This window comes from Sus scrofa, chromosome 6, assembly GCF_054392235.1.
Source record: "Sus scrofa isolate SSC_HxYL_T2T_F1_AM1 chromosome 6, Sscrofa_HxYL_maternal_Yorkshire_Landrace_v2.0, whole genome shotgun sequence".
NCBI classification, from domain to species: domain Eukaryota; kingdom Metazoa; phylum Chordata; class Mammalia; order Artiodactyla; family Suidae; genus Sus; species Sus scrofa.
The window spans coordinates 75,220,823-75,247,609 of NC_139388.1; the positions used below are offsets into that span (position 1 = coordinate 75,220,823).

Here is a 26,787-nt window from a genome sequence, read left to right on the forward strand (position 1 = left end):
ATCACCACTTCAGGGAATGCCTGTGCCTGAAGCAGCGGTATTTCTGAGGGTTGGAAACCAGATGTCGCCCCTCGGCACTCCCCAGGGAATGCACTTCGCAAGGCAGCCCTCAGAAAGTTCCTAGTGGGGCGCCTCTGTTGCTCAAGTTTATGCAGTTAAGACAAACATCTTCAGAGGACACACCACTGCCATAACCCCTCCCTCATCTGCCTGGTGGGGAGGTAGATTCTGATTCGGCAGGTCTGGGGTGGGGCACACTCTGCGTCTCTAGCAAGCTCCCAGGCGTGGCCATTCTGGCACAGAAAGGGCAAAATAAACAGATGCTACTTTTATTGTTAAAAGAACAGGAGTTCCCATTGTGGCTCAGTGGAGACGAATCTGACTGGCATCCATGAGGTTGCAGGTTTGATCCCTGGCCTCACTCAGTGGGTTAAGGATCCAGCAATGCTGTGAGCTATGGTGTAGGTCACAGACGAGGCTCAGATCTGGTGTAGGTGTAGGCTAGTGGCTACAGCTCTGATTTGGGAACCTCCATATGCTGCAGGCACAGCGATAAAAAGACAAAGTAAAAAAAAGGATAGACCAGTCCTTGGCCTAGGTCCTTGACAGGGAGACGTTTTTTTACTATCTATGATTTCATGGCTTTTGAATATTATACCCTGTAACTTATTTGAAAAATCTATCAATAAAAAACTCCGTTAGCGCTAGCAAAGGCAGCCTAGGCTACTGGTTAGGAGCCTGGGCCCAAAACTTGGCTCCACCACTACTTCGCTGTCATGCTACATGTTAACCTCTGCCTGGGGACTTGCTTATCTGGAGAAGCGGGTGCTGCGAATACCAACGTCACACAGCTGTTCTGCGGGCTGAGTTCGTGTCGGCCACGGGGCATACTGTTTAAGGTTTACTATTTATTACCTACCTCCTGCTGAAGAGTAGTGGAACAATTCTAAAAGGGGACAGAGGTGGCCACGCTGGGGTTCTGCCCCCAGCCAAGTCAGTCCTGTCCAGCCAAACTGCCGTAGGGGCCATCTAGGGTTTTCCAGCAAAGGGCCTTCCTTGGCAGAAGTTGCAGGCCTGTTGTGACATCAGCCACAGCTTCTTTCTGCTTTAGTGGGGACAGAGACATGCATTAGACAGGATTTCTCAGCAGAGGCATTGGGAGGGGATTTGCAGGTGCTACACTTCTCTGACGCAGATGTGCAGCCATCTTCCTAGGAGGGTAGGAGACCTCGGGGATGTAAACACCTGACTAGCACGTATGTCGGCAGACGCGGTCGCCGTCTAGTGACAGACATGCTGTTCCACTTACTACTGCTTGGTGTGTGACAAACCACCCCAAACTCAGTGGTGTAACATTAACCACCATTTTTATTATTCTCCTCATTCTGAGGGTCAGGAATTTGGAAGGGTTTGGGGTACAGCTTGTCTGTCCCACAATGTCTGAGGCCTCAGCTAGGAAGACTGACGCTGGGGGGGGCGGGGGGGATTCCATGGCCAGGGTCATCTTCATTTGTCAGGTGGTTGATGCTGGGGCTACTGGCTGGGACCCCAGCGGGCGCCATCAGCTGGAAAGGTGCACGGCACCTTCACCTCGTGGCCTCAGCCACAGCAACACAGGATCCAAGCCGCATCTGCAACCTACACCACAGCTCATGGCAACACTGGATCCTTGACCCACTGAGGGAGGCCAGGGATGGAACTCGAGTCCTCACAGATACCAGTCAGGTTCATTTCTACTGCGCCACAACGGGAACTCCAGGCACTGTTTTAAATTTACTCATTTACTACAACCGCCTCTGAAGCAGGTGCCATGATTATCCCCAATTTACCTTGGATGATGTAAGATTTACAAAGATGCAAACTTGTCTGAGGTCACGAGGCTCCTGCAGAACTGAAATTCAAGCCCCACAATCTGGTGCCAGAATCCACGCACTTAATCTTTAGCCTATCTTACCGCTCAATGTGTACAATTCATTTATTCACTGGCAGATTTATTGTATACCTACTATGTGCCAGGCACTGTGCTGGGAACCGTTGGTTTGGTGGTGAGACAATTTGAAAGTCTTGACTTCATGGGCTCCTAGAAAACATACAACAGCTGATGGAGACTGGCTTCTGAGTTGGCATTTTACAGTGCAATTTCAGGGAAAATAAATGCTAAACAGTAATGGTGTCCTATTTAATCCAGCTGAAAAGGCCTCAGGAAACCTGTGGTCTCCTTATTTATGGTGAGGGCAGTGGGACAAGAGTGGACGAGAGCCTGGACTCAGAAGCCAAGCTGCTGGTATAAATCTGGGTTCTACCACTTCCTAGCAGTTTAACCTCAGACTAAGTTCTTCCACCCCTGTGACCCTCTTCCCTTAAATATAAAACGTGGTAAAAGGGGAAACGTGCCTACCTCTTTGGGCAGCTGAGATGTAAAAGGGCCCCTGGAACAAGGCAGGGAGGGGCTCAGGGTTAACTGCTCACCAGTGGCTGGAAGGTGCACGTGCGGCTCAATGCCGACACCTAGTGGCCAGTTTACATGCTTGCTCTTCACTGGGCTAAAAAGAGCAGCAACATCCAACAGTTGATCCCTGAACAAGAGGTGGGAAGGGCTGCCCACTCCGCGCTCTGCCCCGCGGTGGAAAATCCATGTATTACTTATAGTTGGCCCTCCAAGCCTGTGGTTCTGCACCTGGAGGTTCAACCCACCTCGGATATTACAGTACTGCAGCGTTTACTGTGGAAAAAACCCTACTGCAGTTCAAACCCGTGATGTTCAAGGGTCAGCTGTATGCGCATTTTTCTGTAATGTAATACCTCAGCCCTGGGCCCTTCCCTTCAGGCTCTAAAGTGCCTGAGTATTCTGCAATAATATTCCTTCGCCCTGGAATAATGTTCCTTTGCCCCAGGAAGCAGCTGCTTTAAAAGGAGATACGGAGTTCCTATCGTGGCGCAGTGGTTAATGAATCCGACTAGGAACCATGAGGTTGCGGGTTCGGTCCCTGGCCTTGCTCAGTGGGTTAATGATCCGGCTTTGCCGTGAGCTGTGGTGTAGGTGGCAGACGCGGCTCGGAGCCCGCGTTGCTGTGGCTCTGGCGTAGGCCGGTGGCTACAGCTCCGATTAGACCCCTAGCCTGGGAACCTCCATATGCTGCAGGAGCGGCCCAAGAAATAGCAAAAAGACAATAAATAAATAAATAAAAGGAGATACCACGCAAGGTATGAGGCATAGAAAGTGCCTGGGAAATAACTGTTTCCTGAGCACCTAAGTAAGATTACCACTGCTCCGTGAGGCTGCGGCTATGATCCCCACGTTATAAACGAAGGAACTGAGGTTTGCAGAGGTTCCAACTTGCTCAGGGTCACAAAGCTTGTGAGATGGGCTGGGCTCTGAACCCAAGGCCTTGCCCGAGGTCTGGAGTCTGTTAGGAAATGCAGAATACAGAACAGAACTGTGTAAAAGGAAAAACCTGAGTGCCTTTATCTGCCTTCTCTTCAACCCACTGCTCAGAGGTTAAGTGTATTTGTCAGGTATCCTCCCAGCTTTTTCTATGCCTTTCAAATATCCTGCATCTCCATGTAGATGCATAAGCTCTTTTTTTAAAAAGCAAAAGTAAGATTATTCTGGGAGTTCCCATTGTAGCTCAGCGGTAACGAACCTGACTAGTATTCAAGAGGACGTGAGTTCGATCCCTGGCCTCGCTCAGAGGGTTAAGGATCCAGCGTTGCTGTGAGCTGTGGTGTAGGTTGCAGATGCAGCTCTGTTAGACCCCTAGCCTGGGACTTTCCGTGTCTGTACTAGTCTGCAAATTGTTTTCTCTCACTTAACGTCCTGGAGGGCTCCACTCTACAGACTGGCCATTTAAATGCAGTAGAGCTTAAGTGTTTCCAAGAACCCTTCTAGATTATTCTGAAGAATAAAATCCTTAGGTTATACAAATTAACCAACCCCTCATAACTGTGTACGTTGAGTCTCTGACTCCTCGGCCCCCACCACGTAGGATTCAGTTGAGAAGCAGGGCAACTGCGGGTGAGGAGTCAAATCCTGGCGTGATTACCTGCCATCTCTCACTCTTTCCCTCCACCCCTGCCTTTCTCCAGAGGCAGTAAGGGAGGCTGCCTGGATAGCCTCCCAGGTGAGCACAAGTCAACATCAACTCTGAGTATCCTTCTTTTCTTTGGTAGTTTCACCTTCGTCGAGAAAACCAGATGATGCAATGAGAAGCTACTGCAAAAGAGGAAAAACTGGGATGTGTTTTGGGGCTTTCAACAGAGCTAAAAATAAAACACAGCACTAAAACATAAGTATGAGGAGATTCAAAAATGCTATTTTCCCCCTGATGACCGCAATGAGGCTTTAGAAAATATACAGATTTCCCCCTTTCTGAAAGTTGGAATTCCACTTGGCTTTTATGAAAGCCTTACCTTAGTACCTGTTTTTGCTAACTGAAAGAAATCCAAAGGGAATTTTCATTTTTATGAGAAAAAAAAGCTGTTACCATATGAACGAAGGTCTTTGTAGAAGCTAAACAGCTTAGTGAGAGCTTTCAAAAGTGAGGGGAACCTGTTACCTAAGTCAGATTTCTTTCAAAAAACTTGGAGGGGAGTTCCCGTCGTGGCGCAGTGGTTAACGAATCCGACTAGGAACCATGAGGTTGCGGGTTCGATCCCTGCCCTTGCTCAGTGGGTTAACGATCCGGGGTTGCCGTGAGCTGTGGTGTAGGTTGCAGATGCGGCTCGGATCCCACGTTGCTGTGGCTCTGGTGTAGGCCGGTGGCTACAGCTCTGATTTGACCCCTAGCCTGGGAACCTCCGTATGCCGCGGAATCGGCCCAAGAAATAACAAATAGACAAAAAAAAACAAAAAACAAAAAACAAAAAACAAAAACTTGGAGGCTCTTGCAATTGCTGATGATCTGAGAGCCCAGCCTGCCCATTATTACAGAGCCTCTGCTTTGTCAGCATCATTGAGATGCTGCTGAAAGTCAGATCTTCAACAAATGTTCAGTGAACACGTACCGTAGGCCAGGCACTGAACCTCTCACCTGAACGCAGTTAAGCCAGGAGGGCGCCCGAATCTTTAACAGCTGATTATAATACAGCGCATGGAGTTCCTATCGTGGCGCAGTGGTTAACGAATCCGACTAGGAACCATGATGTTGTGGGTTTGGGTCCCTGGCCTTGCTCAGTGGGTTACGGATCCCGTGTTGCTGTGGCTCTGGCATAGTCCAGCGGCTCCAGATCCGACTGGACCCCTAGCCTGGGAACCTCCATATGCGGCAGGAGCGGCCCTAGAAAAGGCAAAAAGACAAAAAAAAAAAAAAAAAAAAAAAAAATACAGCGCAGTCTTTCAAACTTGACTTAGTAAGTGTTTACTATATGCCAGGCCAGGGGTGTGCCAGGGCTGGTTCCTACAAGCGAGAGTTGACTTCTAAATCTTCAGGAATCCTGAACACCTGAGACAGACACAGCCATTATTAAGAATTAAGTTACATTTAAGCTTAAATAAATAATATTAAAAACAAAGGCAGTAATTCCTGTCATGGCTCAGTGGTTAAAGAACCTGACTAGTACCCATGAGGACTCGGGTTCAATCCCTGGCCTCACTCAGTGGGTTAAGGAGCCGGTCTTGCAGTGAGCTGTGGGGTAGGTCGCAGATGAGGCTCGGATCTGGGGTTGTGGTGTAGGCTAGTGGCTGTAGCTCTGATTCAACCCCTAGCCTGGGAACCTCCAAATGCTGCAAGTGCGGCCCTAAAAAGACAAAAAAATAAAAACAAAGGCAGTAAAAGCTCGAATGTCATTACTTAATTATGTCACTGTGATGCACATTTTTCTATTGTCTGGGTTCCTGACATCATGTTCATCTACGGCGTCTGCTCTGGGTGGGCAGTGTCTCGTCTAAGAACGAAGTCGTGCCCCACGGGGTTAAGAGAAGCTGGCGCTTTACCAGAAACCCTTGTGTGTCTCACAGCACAGCGGGTGAGGGACAGCTCGAGAGAAACCCCTCTGCTTCGCAACCTGCCTTTAACGATTAAGCCTGCTTTCCTTGTTTTCTCCCTTTCTCTACCTGCATCCCCTCCAAGCCTCGTGTAGCCTAGGTAATGTGTCACCAGATTTCTTAACCACCCGGTGATAATGCTTCTGATGTCTGGGTCACTATGGTAACAGGGGCTTAAGTTGTTCCCCAGAACTTTGGAGTTTGCTTCTGCCCAGTTCAGACCAGCTAACACCAGTTGGGACCACCGACCCTAAAACTGGGCCTTGGAAGAACCTCCCCTTTCTCCTACCTCCAGCCACCTTTCCCCGCCCTGAGACCACCCCGCTTCTTTATCCCATAAATATCTCAAGCCTTTTGACTTCCAACTTCTCAGGAGGCAGACCTGACATTTGTTCTCCAGTCTCCTTACAAACCCTTTCTCTGCTGCAAACTCCAGCGTGACAGCCTTCGGCCTGTTGCGGGGGCTGGGCCCATAAAGCCGAGTTGTAACAAATGCTGTGTTCAGTCTCCCCCTATCGGTGGCTTGAAATTGGCAATGGCGGAAGGATATACACCTACGAAATTTATAAATCAGGGTTTAAGTCCTTTTTGACTGTTTACTTAAGGAAGCAGGGGCAGGAGAATTAATAATGCAGGTTAAACTTGAAGGTATACTGGGTTTGCAGCCTTTACGTGATAAATAGTGTGACCGAGCCAGTGCCCTGCCGGCTCCCAGGTACACGAGCCTCTGTGTCCTCTCTTGTTTTTAGGGGATAAGCCTCAGCTTCCAAGACCTTCTTTGAGTTCCAAAGACCAGGGAAGGGAGGGGATGCAGATACCTGGGAGGAGCAGTCAAGAGAGAATAGTGCAGCTTTGGGGCAGGGACCGGGTTCCTTCTCTCTTTTTTTTTTGTCTTTTTAGGGCCACACTCACGGCATATGGAGGTTCCCAGGCTGGGGGCTGAACTGAAACTGTAGCCACCAGCCTAGGTCACAGCCACAGCCATGCCAGATCCCAGCCGAGTCTGCGACCTACACCACAGCTCACAGCAACGCTGGATCCTTAATCCACTGAGCAAGGCCAGGGGTGGAACCACCGTCCTCACAGATACTAGTCAGAGCCACAACGGGAACTCCGGCCCTGGTTCCCTCTTAAGGAACATTCATAACAATATCTTTGAGCCTTTCTGCAGAACTAAAACCCTCAACAAATGGAAGAACTACTTGATGAAGCATCTTCATTCTGGGAAGGAGGACTGGCAGGGCCAGTCCTGGGGGCCACTAAACACCTGCTTTGAAAGACAGTGCAAACTTGCCTCTACCCTGATCCTTATCTGGGGCCCTATTTTCCACTCCCCAAACTATAAAACCACCTCTTAACTCCTTCCAAGAGGGCACAGTCTTGAAGGCATTAGGCTGCTGTGGCCTCCTTTGCCAGGCAAAGCAATAAAATAAAGCTCTCTCTCTTGTCCTGTTTTTTTTTTTTTTTTTTTTTTTTTTTTTAGGGCTGCACCAGAGGCATATGGAGGTTCCCAGGTTAGGGGTCAAATTGGAGCTACAGCTGCCGGCCTACAGGATCCGAGCCTCATCTGTGACCTACCCCACAGCTCACTGCAAGACCGGATCCTTAACCCAATGAGTGAGGCCAGGGATCGAACCCGAGTCCCCATGGATACTAGTCAGGTTCTTTAACCACTGAGCCATGATGGGAACTCCAAGCTCTCTTTTTCTTCTTCACCCAAAACTCTTTCTCCACGTTTCTATTTGGCAATGGGAAACAGAGGCTGTTTTGGCAACAACAGCACAAGAGTCCAGGAAATACTCTTCCAGTACTTAATACTCTTCCAGTACTTAAACACTATTATTTGATTCAGCAGAGAAGTCCTTTACACGTCATCAAGTTATGAGTGAAGCTCCAAGAGTGAAGCTGAAAAGGAGGGAAATAACTGAATAAAGTCTGAAGGCAGTAAAGATCCAACGTTGAATGCCGTGAGTGCGGCCCTCAAAAGACCAAAAAAAAAAAAAAAAAAAAAAAAAAAAAAAAAAAAAAAAAATCCAACGTTGAGTTTCAGAATTTCACTATTTCATTTTACTTAATTCTGAACATAAAGGAAAATCGGCTAACATTCGGGTCAGAACTATACTCCTCTGTCAACGGCACTGGGGTGAGCCACGGAGTCGCTGAGGGGGCTAGAAATCAAGCATTTATCCATAGACCGATTTTGCAGCACTAAGCTTAGCGACAGAATTATTAAAGCCCACCCTAGATTTTGCAGGGCAAACCGAGGTTACCGCCGCCTGGAATTTCCAATAACGAACTGCAGCATCGTTATTCCCCCGCCCCGCCCCTCCCCTCGTACACACACACACCTTCTTTCTAAGAGTCGGTGCAGACCGTGAACTCGTGCAGACCGTGAACTCGGCACCGAGCGGCGTCCGGGCCCCGGGGAGCTGGCGGGGGCGGGAGCAGACGGGCCGCGAGGCGCCTTTCCCAGAGCCGCCGCCAGGGCGCGCGCGCGAGGCGCCCGGCAGCTTCGCGCTTTGGCCCCCCGCGCGGCCCGTCGCCTGGCGCCGCGGCGGGAAAATCGGACCGTGCCTTCACGGCCGCCGCCTTTTCCTGTTCTCGCGCGCCTGCCAGGGTCGGCCCGCTGTGATGATGGAAGAAGAGGAAGGGGCCGAGGAGCAGCAGCGATTCTCTTACCGACAGGTACAGGCGAACGTGGTCCCGGCCGGTCTGGGGGAGGATGGCGTCGAAACATGGGGGAGTAAAAGGCCCTTAGCACGGCCTCACCTTGGCGCGGGCGTCCGGGGAGCGGGGGGCGCGCTCCCGTGGACTCTGCGCGACGTGGGCGCCTGGCGCTGCGCATGCGCTGGCTCGGCAGCCGCGGGGGCTGCTGGGAGGCGGTTTCCATGGTATCGCGGCTCTGAGCGTCGGGGCTGCGGGGCGAGCGGAGGAAGGTTCCCGGGAAGTGCCAGCCGCGCTCCCTGGGTCCCCCTTCTCCGACAGGGCTGTGCGGGGCGCCCGGCACGCAGCACGAGCTCTGAAACGATGGCTCTTGTGACTGGTTCGCTCTCCATCTTGCAATTGAAGAGACGGCCTCAGAGGCTCTTGCAAACCCAGGCCGTCGGGCTCCAGAGCCTATCGGATGTGGGTTCGAATGTCGACCTTGCGGGGGAGGTGGTGTTGACTCTGACCAGTTTTCCTAGATGGAAAGTCGGAGTGATAATAGGACCACCTCTCAGGGTAGTTGCGGGTATTCGGTCCTTTAATTCTCACCGGGAATAAATACCATGTGGCACCGTCGTAAGAACAGCGCTGTAAAGAGGTGAAAACCAAGAGCCAGAGTGGCAAACCTCAGGGAGGATTAACCTGAGAGATGCGGGAATGAGCTCAGTTACGTAGGGGTGCCCTTCGTATTTCAGAAAGAAAATTTCGGAAGCTGTTTACCCGCCCATTCCTTTTACTTTGAAGTTCAAGCCTTCAGAAAAAGTTGCAAGAATAATACAATCAACACCCATAGGCCATTCACCTCCGTTCACCCGTTGTCAAGATTTTGCTGCATTTGCTCCCTTGTCCCCCTTTATTATTTTTATTTTTTTAAATCTCTTTAGGGCCGCACCAGCAGCATGTGGAGGTTCCCAGGCTAGGGGTTGAATTGGAGATGTAGCCGCCGGCCTACACCACAGCCACAGCAACGCGGGATCCAAGCCACATCTGCGACCTACAACCACAGCTCGTGGCAACGACGGATCCTTAACCCACTGAGCAAGGCTAGAGATCGAACCTGCATCCTCATGGATGCTAGTCGGATTCCTTAACCGCTGAGCCACGACCAGAACTCCCCTTGTCTCCTTTTTCTGAAGTTATGTGAGAATTAAATACTCTTAACACTTCACCTTTAATCGTAATACTTGAGCGTTCATTGCCCCCAAACAAGGGTTTACTCTGAATCATCTCTGATCACACTCAGGAAGTTTGATTTTGATAAAATCCTGTTATCTAGTGGCAGTCCATATTCAGTTTTACCCACTTGTCCCCAAAGTGATTTTTTTTTTCCTTTTAGGGTCTTATATCCCTCCCAGGTGGTGGTCTCTTTGTCTCCTCCTACCATAGCTCTCCACTTACCTACTCTTGTGACTTCTGAGACTCAGGAAGGTAGATCCCTGGCTTATCTGCCCGGCCCCTCCTCCACACTCCCATGTTCACAGTTCCTCCTCATCTTTCCTCCACCGTGAACATGTGCTGGTAGAGTCGATGCTGTTCACCTGTCAGCTCTGTCTCCAGCGCAGGTGGAACACGCAGGGCTCAGCAAGTTTGTTGACTGGAGACCGAGCCCTTGGCTTAGCTTGTTTTTTTTTTTTTGCTTCTTCTCTTCATGGGAAAGAGGGATGTTTTGCAGCACCTCCAGTGTTGTTGGGGAGCAGTGAGGGCCTGCTGAGGTGGGCTAGCAAACCAGCAAATCAAAGGAGAGTCAGATGTGCCCTCATAAGCCCTTCCCTGTGTTGTCCTGGCCGTTCTTCCTTTGCCGCATGCAGGACTGGGGCTGGCAAGGACTTGAAGCACAGGGACCAGAGGGATCCTTTTGAATTTGCTTGATTAACCCCAGTTGGGGGCGGAGAGGGGCCAGAATCCCCGTCTGTTTTTCCATCGTGTGCCCCAGACACGCAGCACACGTCTTCACCCCGTAGGCGCTTTGCACATCCACATGGAATTTCTGAGTGAAGTCACCCGGACGCCTCCCCAGGACCAGTCTGCCTTTTCTCCCGCTGACCTGCCGTCGTCATTCCTTTACCCGACCGAAATCATAACCATTAACTAGGAAGCACCCCAGAGGCCCCAGTCATTCACTAGCACACTTGAAAAGTTACGCAGCCAGTGTGGAAAGTGCTGAAGGAATCAGAGAGCGGACCCTCTCGTCGGTCTTCGTCTTTTAGGATGGGAAAAGCTCCGATTTGCAGACGTACCCATGAAATGTTTTGGTTTTGCTTCAGAGGCTGAAGGCAGCAGTTCACTACACCGTTGGCTGTCTTTGCGAGGAAGTGGCGTCGGACAAAGACATGCCATTCAGCAAACAAACCATTGCGGCGATTTCGGAGGCGACCTTTCGACAGTGCGGTATGCAGCCTTCCTGTAGATGTGTAGACGCCCCCAGGGGTTGGGGGGGATTCGGGGGGCTGCCCTGGCAGGTCTTCCCCACAGAGCGTGATCATCGCACACCGTTCTTGACATGTTTCTTTTTAAGGGCTGTAAAATTCAGATAGTTTATGGAAAGAACTATTTTTTTTTTCTATTTCACTAACACAGGGGCATCAGCACCTGTATTTTAGTGTGTTTTAAACTGCCCGGAACATTAGACAGTAAATTTTTTTATTTCATTGCTGTGTAAACTTTTTTATATCACCCACAGTTTATTTGACAGCTCAGCTTGCAGCGTGGGTATTTGCTTGGCTTCAGAGATGATGAACGTCCTCACAGGCCCTAACTCGTATCAAAATTGAAATTTAAGGGGTGGTTTCTAGGAAGGAGAGGTGTAGCCACAATTACTAGAGGCTTGTAGGGAAGGGCGGAGGGTGCCAGCGAAGACGGGGTCGGCAGGAATGCAACGGCTGCTGACCCCCACCCAGTGATGGAGCTGCATGATAGGCTTCCTCTCACATCTCCCATCCTTTAAAAGGATGTGTTGAGAGTGCCCTTTGTGGTGAAACAGGATTGGCAGCTCTGGAGCACCGGGCAGCAGGTTAGATCCCTGGCCCTGCATAATGAGTTAAGGATCTGGCAGCTGTGGCGTAGGTCGCAACTGCAGCTCAAATCTGATCCCTGGCCCTGGGAACTCCAAGTGCTGTGGGGCGGGCAAAAAAGGAAAAAGAACAAAAAAAGAAGGTTCCCGTTGTGTCACAGTGGAAACAAATCCAACTAGCATCTGTGAGGATGCAAGTTCAATCCCTGGCCTCACTCAATGGGTTAAGGATCCAGCATTGCCGTGAGCTGTGGTGTAGGTGTAGGTCTCAGACTCGGCTCGGATCTGGCGTGGCAGTGGCTGTGGCTGTGGTGTAAGCCAGCAGCTGTACTCTGATTTGAATACCCCCAGCCGGCAGCTGTACCCCTAGCCTGGGGACCTCCATATGCCGTGGGTAAGGCCCTAAAAAGACCAAAAAAAAAAAAAAAAAAAAAAAAAAAGGATGTGTTGTGTTTGTCACTGTGCTTCCTGCAGACATTGAGATTCACTTGTCCCTCAGAAATGAGATCGACGCAGGCGAGCTCAAGCACATCTTTTTTTTCTCTTTCAGAAAATTTTGCCAAAGACCTTGAAATGTTTGCCAGGTAGGTACAGAGCTTGATCCTCAGGCACTGTGTTTGTTGACACGCTCTTGGCGCCCTCCATCTGCTGGTGAATTTCAGGAGTGCCTTTGCTTTTTCTTTTCCCCCTGCGTTTTGTGGAGGCGCAGTCTCTAATCATGATTCTGCAAGACTGTAACATCTGCTTTAATCACATCCATTCAGACTTGATTTGGCATTTTTTGAAGTTTTCCACATATTTTCTTGTTAACAGAACTGGAGTTATTCAGTTCCAGCTGAAAAAGGTATGCATCGCTTTTGTCTGCAGGACTCTGAATGCGAGTGATGTGTGTGCTTTTAAGACTGTTTCTGCAGGTGATACGCCCTCTGGCCCCGTGTCCGGGCGGAAGCTCACAGATGCAGGGATAATTCAGCCGCTTCCCCCGCAGGCTTGCATTTGCTGGGCTCGTCAGTCACGAGTGAGACACACACTCCGTGAAAAGTGGGGGGCTTTGCTTTCAGTGGGTAAAGCTTTAGCTTTTACAGCTGATTTATGCTCCTCTCTTCAATTAGCACCGCAGGTAATTGAAAACAGTTGCCGTGATTGCTTTTACGCAGCAGTTTGGATGACGAGGCCCTGAAAGGGCCAAAGCGGTCTACTTGGCTCCCACTTCGGGTTGGGCGCCAGCCTCTCCCACACCCCATCCTTTTCACCTTGCTGCTTTAGCTCTTTGTTTCTCGGTTGAAGAGTTTGGATGAATTAAAGCAGTAGGGTCTCAGAAGACAGGCTGTAAATCTTTCCTCTTCCTGTGTACATGAGCCCCTGAAAACCGCTTAGCGTCTCCAACTTGGTCCAAAGGGGTAAGGGTAATATATGGGGTACTGAAGGCTCTTGTGTCCTATCATCGTTAATTCAGGTGGTGGCCCCTTCCCTGCACCCCAGGAGCCCCCCCACCCCCCGTCTCCCGTGAAATACATCACTACCTTTAGTTGCTATTTCTTTCTTTTCTTTCTTTTTTATTTGAAAATATACCTATGACTCCGTTATATTACAAAGGAAGACACAAAAACGTAAATAAGTAGACAAATGGTTATTGGATTTGAACACAGAGTTTATTAACATAGATTCTGGGTTTTTCCACCTCAGCACTGTTGACACAGGTAGTTCCTTGTGCTGCTGGGAACCGTCCTGTGTGTTGTAGGGTGTCCGGTGGCACCCCCGGGTCTCTACCTGCTAGGTGCCAGTAGCACCAGCGTTCCTCACACTACCTCCTAAGATCCCCAAGTGAACACAAGCATAGATTTTCTTTGAAGACTCATCCTTTGTCTTAATTTTACATTTGTTTTCAAAGTATTCCAGTTTGCTCTCATATAAAAAAAAAATCCTGTATTAAAATTGATGTTCCCCGGGAGTTCCCATCGTGGCGCAGTGGTTAACAAATCCGACTAGGAACCATGAGGTTGCGGGTTCGATCCCTGGCCTTGCTCAGTGGGTTAGGATCCAGCGTTGCCGTGAGCTGTGGTGTAGGTTGCAGACACGGCTTGGATCCCGAGTGGCTGTGGCTGTGGTGTAGGCTGGCGGCTACAGCTCCGATTAGACCCCTATCCTGGGAACCTCCATATGCCGTGGGAGCAGCCCAAGAAATGCCAAAAAGACAAAACAAAACAAAAAATTGATGTTCCCCAAAGGTCAACTTTACCTTGTGACTTTGAGTTTTCCCTGTCACACAATCTCTGCTCCTAGAACCATGATTATCTTGGTTTGAGAAGTCTGAAATACATACTGTTTCAGGTTAAGTGGTCTGTAGAGGCCAGGAACCTAACCAGTTTCTATGAAAAAAATGCATTTAAATTGTAAATACACGACTCACCTATAAACTTTGGAAAATCACCTCTGAATTTAAGTTGTGAATTTCCTTTACTTAGCTTTGAAATCTCTAGACCCCTAGTATTGTTAGCATGTTAAAGATGAAACGTTTTGGGAGTTGCTGGTGGTCTAGTGGTTAAGGATCTGGACTTGTCACTACTGTGGCTTGGGTTGCCGCTGTTGTGTGGGTTTGATCCCTGTCCTGGGAACTTCCTTATGCCATGGGTGAGGCTGATAAAAAAAGCATACAAAGATTCCTACTTTGAAAGTTCCTACTTATTTTGGGAAAAAGTGAGAAATGGTAAGAAAGGGTGTAATTAAAGTACTGATTATTGAATAGAGCTTATTATCTCAAGTTACCTCTTAAAGCAGAGGTAAGAGGACTGGAACAAGAATTTGAGTCCATGTTGTGTGCAAGAAGCTGACTCTAGGGAGTTCTCATTGTGGCTCAGCAGATTAAGAACTCCGTGCTAGGAGTTCCTGTTCTGGTGCAACAGAAACGAATACAACTAAGAACCATGAGATTGCCAGTTTGATCAATGGCCTCGTTCAGTGGGTTAAGGATCCACCATTGCCATGAGCTGTGGTGTAGGGTGCAGACACAGGTTGGATCCCACGTCGCTGTGGCTGTGGCATAGGCTGGCGGCTCTAGCTCCGATTGGACCCCTAGCCTGGGAACTTCCATATGCCGTGGGTGCGTCCCTAAAAAGCAAAACAAAACAAAACAGCAAAAACCTCCACACTTTCTCTCTGAGGACGTGGGTTCGATCCCTGGCCTCACTCAGTGGGTTAAGGATCTAGTGTTGCCCTGGCTATGTCATAGGCCTCAGCTGCAGCTCCAATTGGACCCCGGCCTGAGAACTTCCATATGCCTCAGATGTGGCCCTAAAAAGAAAAAAAAAAGAAAAAAAAGACTCAAGTTTAAAGGATGTTCTTTGTTCTAACTGGGCTGTCACCAAGGGTTTGCATCATCATCTCCTTGTTGGGAAAAGGGGTATTAAATACCTGCATGAGCTTTTTCCTGTACTGTAGCTTTGGAGCAGAGCTTTAGGATGTTGGTGTCAGTGAAGCCAGGCTTCGTGGAGGTTCTCTTTGTTCTTCTCTTCAAGCGGAGACGGTCTTTTTATTGTGAGTCTGTGCCGTTTTCTCTTTTCCCTGAAGGAGCTGCACTGACTTCTTCTCACTTTTCGTGTGGTGGTCGCTGTGACCAAGCAGGTTGTTTGGGAAGGTTTAACGCCTGTCACCCCTTTCCAGGCTCGTTCCCAGGCATCCTTGACCCTCAGGTGGACGTGGACAGATGGGCTTCTGCTTCCTCCCAGTCTCTTTATTTCACTGGCCTCTTGGCTCATCACTTCACTCATTTTCGTGTCACTTTTGCTTAATGACCTTAACCTGAAAAGATGGGTTTCTTTTGGTGTGAAGAAGTCTGGCCGTGAACTTCGGTGTTTCATCAAAACTTTAAATGATACCAAACATTTTGGTGAATCGTTTCTGCCCTCTCCACAGACACGCAAAAAGGAGCACAATTAACACTGAAGACGTGAAGCTCTTAGCCAGGAGGAGTAATTCACTGGTGAGAGATGAATCCCTTTGCTCGCCCCCCTCTCCCATCAGAACACATTATTCCCAATTAATCACTCGCAGCCCCGAAGTGATCCTCCAGGGCACCTTGCATTAAAAACGAGAGACGCTCGAACCGTTCAGACCTGCCTGTGACTTATAGTCTTTCTTTCATTATGATGGATCTTGCTAAGCCAATTTGAAATTTTCTAATCAGCACTCTCTGGATTTCTTAACTTGCCTTTTTTTGGTAATATCTCAAAACTTTGGTCCCATGTTACAGCGTGATATCAGAGACGGGTCGTAGGCTGGAGAGTGTGGGATGGCCCACAGTTCTGATGGGCCAGTGGGACAGGAGGAGTATCTACAGCTGGGATGGGCAGGAACTTGAGTACATTTTCTGTCTTTTCAAGGAAGTCTGGAAGTCCTCTGGACCAAGCCCTCGTTTTACAGGTGATGCCGTGACTGTCCCAGGCTAGCAGTTTTGGCTGATGGCAGATCCAGGGACCCTGTGAGGCTTCCTGACTTAGTCTGAGATCCTCCCTTTAAAATACGTTTCTCCCCAGAATGTGAGCTCCACGAGGGGAGGGTATCTTGTCTCTTTCCTCTCTGCTGTGCCTGGGAGAGAGCCTGGCCCACGGTGGCTGACCAGTAAGCAGTGGTGGAAAGAGCGGATTGTGTAACACTTGACACTTCATGGGGGGCTGTCAGAGATAATATTTTACGTATATCACTGAAAGCTCACGACCACCCTTTGAGGGTTTTTAGTAACATGGCTAATTAGCCCTATTTTACAGGCGACGCTGCTGATGTTAAGTAACTTCCCAGAGTTAAATACAAAGTCTTCTGGTCGGCAGCTGGATCTTAACCTCTGAAGCCTGGACATTTCCCCTGGGCTCTTTTCCGCCTCTGCTTTCCCGATACCTTTTCTGCAGCGTTTAAGTCAAGGTTAAGGATGATGCGATTCCTAAATAAAACTGCTCAGCTGGCCTGGTGGTGCTGTGGTATCAGTGGAAAAGATGTTTCTCGCTCATAAATTCTCTGTCACAGCTGTTACTTGGTCACCTTCAGGGAGCAATTCCCATCTTTTTTTTTTTTTTTCCTTTTTGGCTGCACCCATGATGTATGGAAGTTCCCAGGTCAGGGATGGAACCCGCACTGTGTGTCGTGCTCCACAGCTGCAGTAGTGCCAGATCCTTAGCCCAGGGCGCCGCATGGGAACTCGCGGCAGTTTCTCTCTTCTGTCAAGGACTGGTCAGTGCACGTCCCCTTAGGATGTTCATTGGGAAGTTATCTGCCTAGTGCATGTTCGCTTACTTCAGAACGTCTTTATTTCAGCCTCTTTTTTTCCATCAGACAGAAGCTTATTACTGACGAGTTGCAGCTAAATTTGTGCATTTGGCTAAACCCTCCCTGAGGGCAGGGACTGCGTCTTATTTCCCTTGTCTTGGGCACACAGTAGTTGCTCAGTAGTTTTAGCTGGATGAGTGTCGGGGCATCTTGACTATATTTGTGCCTTGTAGACTGTTTCTGCGATCAGCATGCCTTCTGTAAGCGCCCAGATTTTTGTTTTTGTTGTTGTTGGTTTTTTTGCTTTTTTTAATTGTCTTTTTAGGGCTCGCCAGCGGCATATGGAGGTTCCCAGGCTAAGGGTTGAATTGGAGCTGTAGCTGCTGGCCTACACCACTGCCATAGCAACACCTGATCCTTAACCCACCGAACGAGTCCAGGGATCAAACTTGCAACCTCATGGATGCTGGTCAGGTTCGTTCAGCTGAGTCACCACAGGAACTCCTGTAAGCTCCTTTGTTTTAATTCTTGAGATGACTCAGGGAACCCCTCCCGGTTTGATAGGCTATGTGAGTGACAGTGAGTCGAAGCTGTGTTTAACTCTAAGGGACTGAAACACAGGCGAGAGTGGTCGGGAAAGAACATACAGTCACCCTCTGGGTCATACACGGCTTTATAACCAGATGAAAATACAAATAAAATTTTTTTATAGCTAAAATACATCACAGAGATAAATGAAAACCTCGCTCAGTTTAACCTGGAACGCAAAGCAAAGAAGAAAAAGAAGTCAGAGGATGAAAACAAAGATGCAGTGGAGCCAGGAGAGGCTGGTGTAGTGGAAATTGAGAATTAACCTCTCACCATTTGGAAAAAACAGACTTCAGGTAGAACCACAGAAAACACAGATTGCCAACGAAGGTAATTTTGAACGGGAAAGTGAGGATCAAAACAAAAAACAAAAACGACCAGGAGGCTTTTTGTACTGTATTCTCCGAGACATTGACTGCAAAAGCTTTTTTAAAAGAGAACTAGAAACTTATGCAAAATACTTCCATGTTTTACTGAAGCATGTGAAAAAGCGTGTGTTTGGTATGTACTGGAAATTGTATCTGTTGCAATTAATAAACTTGTGTTAGCAATTAAATATGGCTGAATTTTTTTTTTTTCTTTCTTTCTTTTTTTGTCTTCTTGCCATTTTCTTGGGCTGCTCCCGCAGCATATGGAGGTTCCCAGGCTAGGGGTCGAATCGGAGCTGTAGCCGCTGGCCTACGCCAGAGCCACAGCAACTCAGGATCTGAGCCGAATCTGCAGCCCACACCACAGCTCACGGCAACGCCAGGGAGCAAGGCCAGGGACTGAACCCACAACCTCATGGTTCCTAGTCAGATTTGTTATCCACTAAGCCATGACGGGAACTCCGGTTGAATTTTTTTCAAGCAGAAAAATAGTTATTTCTTTATTCTTTTATATAATCTCTCAAGCTGACAATCCCTGAAGGATGAACAAAGGTATATTTATTAGTTCTTTTTTTTTTTCTTTTTTTTTTTTTAGTGGCCACACCTGTGGCATATGGAAGTTCCCAGGCCAGGGATTGAATCCAAGCTTCAGCTGCGCCACGCGCCACAGCCACAGCAACTCCGGATCCTTTAACCCTCTGCACGGAACCAGGTATCAAACCTGTGCTTCTGCAGCAACTGGTGCCACTGCAGGCGGATTCTTAACCCACTGCACCACAGTGGAAATGCCTTCATTTTGTCCCTTTGATTACCAATACTGTTTTTTAAACCCGTGTCCCTTGTCATCACAAGGTAAAAGGTGGATATTTGGAAATGGTCCTTTTTACTTTTTAAAGGCAATTTCTCCAGAAACACAGTTTATGTGACTTTTCTTTGGCTATTTTATAATTATACAGTGTTGCTACTGGGCTTTTTACATAAGAGGAAAGCCTGGACGGCTTCTCCAAAGCGCCTGAGTGTGTGTCCTCGGTTTAGTTGGTGAGAGATGCTTCGAGGAGCCCCAGTTCTGCTGTCTTCTCCTTGGGCTTCTTTGAGGTCCGGGGCATGCCTTTCCACTGTTGGAGCTACAGGGTGAAGAACAGGCACTGGCATTTACAGAGCCCTTTCTGTGTGCCCAGGGCTGCTCTGGACACTCCGTGTTGTACCTCCCAGGATCTTCACAACTTTTTCAGGGTTTATCTGTTTTACTGCTGAGCATGCTGAAGCTTAAAGAGGTTAACTGAGTACCCAGGATCTACTGACCAGTGGAGATGGCAGTCACATTTGGAGAGTTGACTCTAGAGGGGGTGAGAGAGAAAAGGACGTGCATTTGGGATAGAATTTATACCATCTACGCCCAGATACGACCAGAAAAACATACTTTGAGAGTCAGACTCAAAAGGAGGTGCTGCTGTGCTGTGGTCATAGGAAAGCATTGACTTTAAACTTCCCGGTTTCAGGTTCTGCAAAGCACTCATCATTTGATCTCAGATAATAATTGGAATATCTGTGTGTCACATCAGCAAAAGAAAAGGGAGAATCATAAAGCTTTCCATCCTTATGGTACATTCCAGCCTAGCATCAGTTATGTTAGCCGTTTCGTTTTCAGATGAGCTCTTTTTATTTTTTTGGCCCTGCCTGGGGCATGCAGAAGTTCCAGGGCCAGGGATCAAACCTGTGCCGCAGCAGTGACAGCGCCAGTTAACACTGTGCTACTAGGGAACTCCCCAGGTGAGCTCCCTTTAAACGCCTCATCAAGGAGAGTTTAGAGACTAGATACAATGGACTTTCCAAAATCTAGATTTGATCCTAGTTTCATAACTCTAATAGCTGCGTGGCTTTCTGAAAGTTTGTGTTCTTATCAGTGAAATAGGGTGAAAAAATACCTCCCAGCAGGAGCTCCTGTGGTGCAGCAGAATCATTGGCGTCTTGGGAACCCTATGATTCAGGTTTGATCCCCAGCCTGGCGCATTGCTGCAGCTGCGACTTAGGTCTCAACTGTGGCTTAGAGCTGATCCCTGGCCCAGGAGCTCCATATGCTGCAGAGCAGCAAAAAATGGAAAAAAGAAAAAAAAAAGAAAATAGCCCACAGCAATGTTGTATGTGAATAAGAGGAAACAAGTAGAACTATCCTAATGCATCTTTTTACAGATTTCTGTCGCTCCAGACACTTGGAATCCCTGGGACTCAATGTGGTGAACCTGTGTGCACTGTGGGTTCCTTCCCTGGGTGGAGGGTGGGCACCTCCTGGGTGGTATGGGTACTTTGACATGAGGTTTTCTAGCCAGATGAGAAAGTTAGGAGTTCCTGTTGTGGCTCAGCAGTAACGAACCCAACTAGCATCCATGAGGACAAGGGTTTGATCCCTGGTCCTGCTCAGTGAGCTAAGGATCCAGGGTTTCCGTGAGCTGCCGTGTAGGTCGCAGCTACAGCTGGGGTCCCGTGTCACTGTGGCTGTGGAATAGGCCGGCAGCTGCAGCTCTGATTCAACCCCTAGCCAGGGAACTTCTGTATGCCACAGGTGCAGGCCTAAAAAGCAAAACAAAACAAAACAAAACAAAAAGTTGACTTATGTTCATGTATCTTTCAGTTTGGCATATTTTTGTATGACCTGTTTAAATTTAGACAGGTGGCCTTAGATCACATTTTTCTGGGGATAATAACACAGGGGTGGTCAGACTTTGTAAGGAATGGCTGAGTCCACCCCCTGATTTCTCAAGAGGTGCCACTTGGCCACTGCATGTTCTGATGTATCCTGTCCCTTAGCTCGGCCAAAACAGCTCTGTCTGGTTGATGGCGTGGCTCCCTTGTACTTCTGTGTAGTACATGCCAGGTGCTCAGTGCTTAATGGGTCCATTAAGTACAGTCTGCAAAATATACTGAAGATAGAAGACGCTGGCTAAGCTGCCATGACTTTCTCACCTGTGGTGCAGTGGGTTAAGGATCCAGTACTGCCCCAACTGTGACCTAGGTCACAGCTGCAGCTCAGATTTGATCCCTGGCATGGGAACTTATATATGCCATGGGTGTGGCCAAAAAATTTTTTTAAAAAGAGTATCTAAACATTTTTAATACCATTTGTGGGAGCTAGGCAAAACAGTGTCTTGGTACCAGCTGAAGGACTAAGCTACATGCAGTGTATGAGCCACGGCTCCTCAGGCCATGCCGATTTTACCTAGAATCTTAAACCTGCAATGAAATGAAATTTCAGATTGCAATTTCCCTTGTTAAGGCTGTGAGCCAGGGCTCAGGAAAACGGGTTCACTTCTGTACAGTGAGCTGTTAGTTCTTCAGGTGCTTTACTTCCATTTATTGTTTCTGTTTTTGCTATTTAGGGCTGTACCTTCGGCATATGGAGGTTCCCAGGCTAGCAGTCAGTTGGAGCTGCAGTTGCGGGCCTGCAAAACAGCTCACAGGCAACGCTGGATCCTTAACCCACTGAACAAGATCAGGGATCGAACCTGCATCCTCATGCATGCTAGGCAGATTCTAACCTGCTGCACCACAGGGGAGCTCCCGCTTTACTTCCATTTAGAACCTTGCCTTGAATCTTGGTCATCTTAGTAGGTTTGTGGTGGATGTTTTAGGTTTTCCTAGCTGTCTCAGCTGAAGAGGGTCTGCTTGTGTTTGTGTGATTCTGAGCCTGGGACCTGACAGGAAAAGCCAGGAGGTGGCACCGAGGGCTTTGCGTTCTGGACTTCTCATCAGTGGGGCTGTCGTCAGGAGCAGAGTAAACCCTGAGCTGGCCACATGCAGTGTTTTCAGTAAGCAGGACATTTTGCACCTAACACACACAAAAAAATAGTATTTACTCTTATTCCGCATGACACACTCTAATTTCTATTTCGTTCCAAAAAAGTGCTAGGTAATGACCTACCAGTGAGTGGCCAGCAGCAGTCTGAAAAGCACTGACTACTCCAGTGTCAGCATCACCCGGGAGCTCATTAGAACTCTCTGCCCCTCCTTACCTACCCCATCAGCATCTGCATTTTAGGAGATCCTGTCGTGGCTCAGTGGTAATGAATGGGACTGGTATCCATGGGGATACGGGTTCAGTCCTTAGCCTGGCTCAGGGGGTTAAGGATCTGGCATTGACGTGAGCTGTGGTGTAGGTTACAGATGCTGCTTGGATCCTGCATTGCTGTGGCTGTGGCTGCTGCTGGTGTCTGCGGCTCCAATTGAACCCCTAGCGGAACATCTATATGCTGTGAGCATGGCCCTAAAAAGAAAAAAGAAAAAAAAGAATCTGCATTTTAGTTAGTCTTAATAAGGTGATCTGGGTACTGTCGCATTTGGGGAGGCCTGGGCTCGAGGACATGGCCTCTGGCCCATTGGGTGGGGAGCTGTGCTGGGAATTAATCACTGGGTCACCCTGGCCTGCATTTTGGTGAGATCAGTGGATGCCCTGCGTGGCTCCCTGAGCTTCAGTGTTCCCTTGTTTCTTCTGCCTGAGCAGATCAGTGTGGGCAAAACTGGATTTGGGGGAGTCCCCTTGTGGTCTAGGGGTAAGGACTAGGCATTTTCACTGCTTCGGCCCAGGTTCGATCTCTGGTCTGGGAACGGATCTCACATCCAGCTGCTGCACGCCCCGCCAAAAAAAATTTTTTTTTTAAATTTTTTAAATAAAAAACGGCACATTTTAAGCTACTTACCCAAGGCTGATTTTGTATTATGTTAAATCACTCGGGTTTGTTCTCATGCCAAAGGCTTAATTATGAGGAGGGAGAATGTCTTCAGAGGCACGTGCACATGCATCCAAAGAAGGAGCAAATGCACGCTAAACAGGAAAAGATCTGAGGCTTTAATGAAGGGTTAACTCAATCCAAAGGCACTTTTGTGGGAGCCGATTGCTCAGGCTTCTACGTGAGGGCTTTAGACAGGCAGAGATACAAAAAAAAACAGCTGCAGGTTGAGCTTCAAATGCTACCACCACCCCCCGGTCCCCCCCCCACCGCAGTCTCCAAGAAGAGACCCAAGTCCACAGACCTCTGATTTGGGGGCTGTCAAACAGGATGAGCAGCTGCAGAGCTGGAGGGCAGTGCCAGTCAGCCCGCAGGATGCTGCCGCCTCTCTGCCTGCTGCTCCTGCTGCTGCTACCACCCTTGGGGGCCACCACTGCCCTCCCCCTGGAGGGCGGCCTCACCAGCCACGACAGAGACAGTGGGGTGAGTAGTCTGACGCGGCCGCATGCTGACCCACTGTCGGGGTGTCTTTTTCCCTGTGGGTTCCCCATGGCAGAGGGTGCATGCAGGACAGATGGCAGGGCGGGACTTCGTAGTGTGCCCGGCAGTGCCCTGTGCTGTGCTGACCCTACAGACCCCTGATGCTCCTTTACCTTCAGCTATTAGGAAGTTTGTTAGAAGGCTCTGAAACTCAAGGGGAGTTCCTTCAAGCCAGCCATCTCCACCTGCTGGTCTTCGAAACATTATGTGATTATACCAGTCTGTCGCAGCCATCACGGAGCTGCCACTGTGGTTATGAGTCACCCATACTTCTAGAATCTAAATTTATATACGCAGCCCTTGTTCTCTCCTGGCTCAGATTAACTGACATCATTACATTTGCCAGTGTGAGAATTTGTAACTTCATGTAGTGATTGATTTTTCTCCCTTTTTTTCCATTTTGAAAAAGTTCCAAGAAAGAGTACATAAAGTTGACCATTAAAAATAGATTTTTCTCTGAAATTATCAGATGAGTTCCAGACAAGTCATTTATCATCAGATTACTCCTGGAAGCTTTCTGAGGAGTTTGAGAGGCCAGAATATAGTGTCTCTATCTGATCTGTCTGAAAAAGCAATTTGTGGACAGCCAGGAGTAAACCAGAGATGGGAAATCCAAGCTAAATTAGCCTGATCCACCTAGGGGTGGCTGCTTAGTTGCCAGTCACTTGTCAGGAAAGATACATTTCCTGACCTCATCTAATTAAGAACCTCCACAAAGATCAGGGGCAAAACAAGCAGGTTTTTTTTCCGTGATTGAAAATTTTCAACTTTTCCTTTTACCTAATTAGAGCAGTTTTGTTACGGTGTTCTCTTAACTTTCTCATCCTTTAAATGGAAATGTGATTTATTATCTTGAACCGTCTCTCTCTCTCTCTTTTTTTTTTTAAGGAAAGAATTATGTATCTTAATGCTAGCTGAACCAGATGGTTGATTTTTCTTTCCTTTGTCCTCTGCTTCTTTCTAAAAGCATATGCAGGAAGTGGCAGAAATAAAGAAAAACAGCCTGTTGACTTTCCTGGCATGGTGGCATGAATGGATGTCCCAGGCCAGGGAGGTGCCCTTCGTGGGAGGGGAGACCAGGGAAATGCCCAAGAAGCAGGAAGGGCTGCCCCGCCAACAGGCCTCGCGTGGAGATAGAACGCCCTGTGGGAATTTCTTCTGGAAGACCTTCTCGTCCTGCAAGTAAAACTCCACTCGTGGTCTCTGGCGCAAAGTGTCATGATGGATCTGAATAAAAGGCATTAAGCAGCTCTGATCTTTCTTTTTTACACAGTTGTCTTTTCTTTCCCATGTAATTTGAAAAGTTTTTATTTTAACTCCAAAAACACCCAATACTGAGTGTCTTGAGTAATTTGGAAACCAGAGTGAGTATTTTTGATAAAGATTTTTGGGGCTTTTTGCTGTTATTGTCATTACAGCCACTGGGCTTTCCTTCCACCTTCATTATGTGCTTGGAAGCTGTGCTGGCCCGTGTCTTTTTTTGCTTTGATTTAAAATAGCTAAAGGCTACATATTTAAGTGTTCAGAATAACATTTCAGTTTATTTTGATATAAATTGTCTAAACAATATTTCCCTTACATTAAAAGCATTTTTTTTTTTTTTGGCCACACCTGCAGCATGTGGATGTTCCCAGGCCGGGGGTCAAATCTGCACCACAGCAGTGACCCGAGCCCCTGCAGTGACCATGCTGAATCCTTAACCCACTCTGCCACAAGGGAACTCCCTAAAAGCAAATTTTTAACATTGTACTCCAAGAGCAAAATGACTATTCTTCATGTTTTAGCTACAATCAATTTTAAAACTGTAGATGTATAGACGATATATGTTGTCTGTTAAACACACATCATGTTGACATGCTTATAAAAGTTACATTTGAACCTGCTGTTATAAAACAGCCATACCAGGAGCTCCCTCTGTGGCACAGAGGGTTAAGGATCCAGCATTGTCTCTGTGTGGCTTGGATTGCTGCTGAGGCACGGGTTCAATCCTCAGCCCAGCGTGGTGGGTTAAGGATCTGGTGTTGCTGCATCTGTGGTATATATAGGTCACAGTTGTGGTTCAGATTCCTATGGCCTAGGAACGTCCATATGCCACGGGTGCAGCAAAAACAACATACCCATGCTAAGCGAAACTCGTAAATTAATTTGTTACGATTCTTTTTATGGATGGGAGCTTCAGGTTTATTTCAAAGCAAACATAGTGAGTAGTGCTGCTATCCCGCCTGCAGCCTGATTGCCTCAACTTTAAAAAACATCTTTTTTTTATTTAAAATTATTTTTATCTTTTGCTTTTCAGAGCCGCACTCTATGGAAGTTCCCAGGTGAGGGGTTGAATCGGAGCTGCATCTGCGACCTACACCACAGCTTGCAGTGATGTCGGATCCTTAATCCGATAAGCAAGGCTAGGGATCAAACCTGCATCCTTGTGGATACCAGCCTGGTTCGTAACCCAATGAGCCACAATAGGAACTCACTGATTGCCTCAACTTCTAAACAAGTATCTCCAGAGTCACAGGGTCAGACTTTGTTAGGAGACAGATGCATATGTATTTGATATGTATTCTGTGTGTAATTGTGATATTTCCCCATTCCTCAGTAAGCGCCCACAGAAGTGATAGTGAATGATGGTTAAATGAGAAGCAGATTCTTTTCTCTGGAATATAATATGGAACATTGTTGATCCCCAGGTGGACCAGGGTTTGGGGCTGCTCAGAGGGAGTTAGAGCAAACAAGCGCTTAGGTTCAAACCCTTATTGAATTTGATTCTCCTCTCTGGCTCCCACATCCTTCCTTGACTACACATAGTGTTCGTGGCTCTTGGATCATAGACTCTGAACTCCAGTGTGAGGTTTTCTGATGCTCGACTTTTTTTTTTTTTTTTTTTTTTTTTTGTCTTTTTGCCATTTCTAGGGCCGCTCCCTCGGCATATGGAGGTTCCCAGGCTAGGGGTTTAATCGGAGTTGTAGCCGCCGGCCCACGCCAGAGCTACAGCCACACAGGATCCGAGCCGTGTCTGCGACCCACACCACAGCTCACGCCAATGTCAGATCCTGAACCCACTGAGCGAGGCCAGGGATGGAACCCGTGTCTTCATGGATGCTAGTCAGGTTCGCTAACCGCTGAGCCATGATGGGAACTCCTGATGCTCAACTTTTAAAGCTTGGAGATTCATACCTGGAGTTACGGAAAGTTTCTGAGAGTCAGGCCCAATAGCAGGAAAAGTGGCAAAGGCTGGCTGGAAGGCACTGTGGTAGGATTTTCTTCCCTGGACACCAGGGGAGCAGACCCCTGGAGTCTGACTGCTGACTGTTCCGTTCCGTGTCCCGCAGAGCTGAGCTCCCCGTCATAATTTCTAGCGGAGTAAAGGACAGCATGGTGGAAGAAGAGCCTTAATAGCATCCGCATTTCCAAACACAGCCACTGTCGGAGACCAGGAAGACCAGTAATTGGGTCAGCACTCTGGTGGATGATGCCAGCCTGAAAGGCCAGAGAACGTAAGGTTCTTCCAGAAGGAAAGCATGCTCCTTGTTTTTTCAGTTTCAGTTGGGGTCACAGGCACACAGGTCTTAAAATTGGGGACTTTAGGAACTGTGCTATCCGAAGGATAAAGAGGCT

At 48.1% G+C, this 26,787-nt stretch overlaps 2 protein-coding genes across 3 annotated transcripts; both read left to right on the forward strand.

Moving 5' to 3' along the window:
- Positions 1–8,529: 8,529 nt before the first annotated feature.
- CENPS (centromere protein S) lies at positions 8,530–18,099 on the forward strand. Of its 2 annotated transcripts, none has more exon segments than NM_001204935.2 (5): positions 8,530–8,668; positions 10,954–11,077; positions 12,250–12,283; positions 15,612–15,678; positions 17,668–18,099. In NM_001204935.2, coding segments are annotated over 5 exon segments (420 nt in total). In that variant the 5' UTR covers positions 8,530–8,614; the 3' UTR covers positions 17,809–18,099.
- A 4,908-nt stretch (positions 18,100–23,007) lies between these two features.
- Positions 23,008–24,358, forward strand: CORT (cortistatin). Its single transcript, NM_001204936.1, is given in 2 exon segments — positions 23,008–23,115; positions 24,140–24,358. Coding segments are annotated over 2 exon segments (327 nt in total).
- The last annotated feature ends 2,429 nt before the right edge of the window (positions 24,359–26,787 follow it).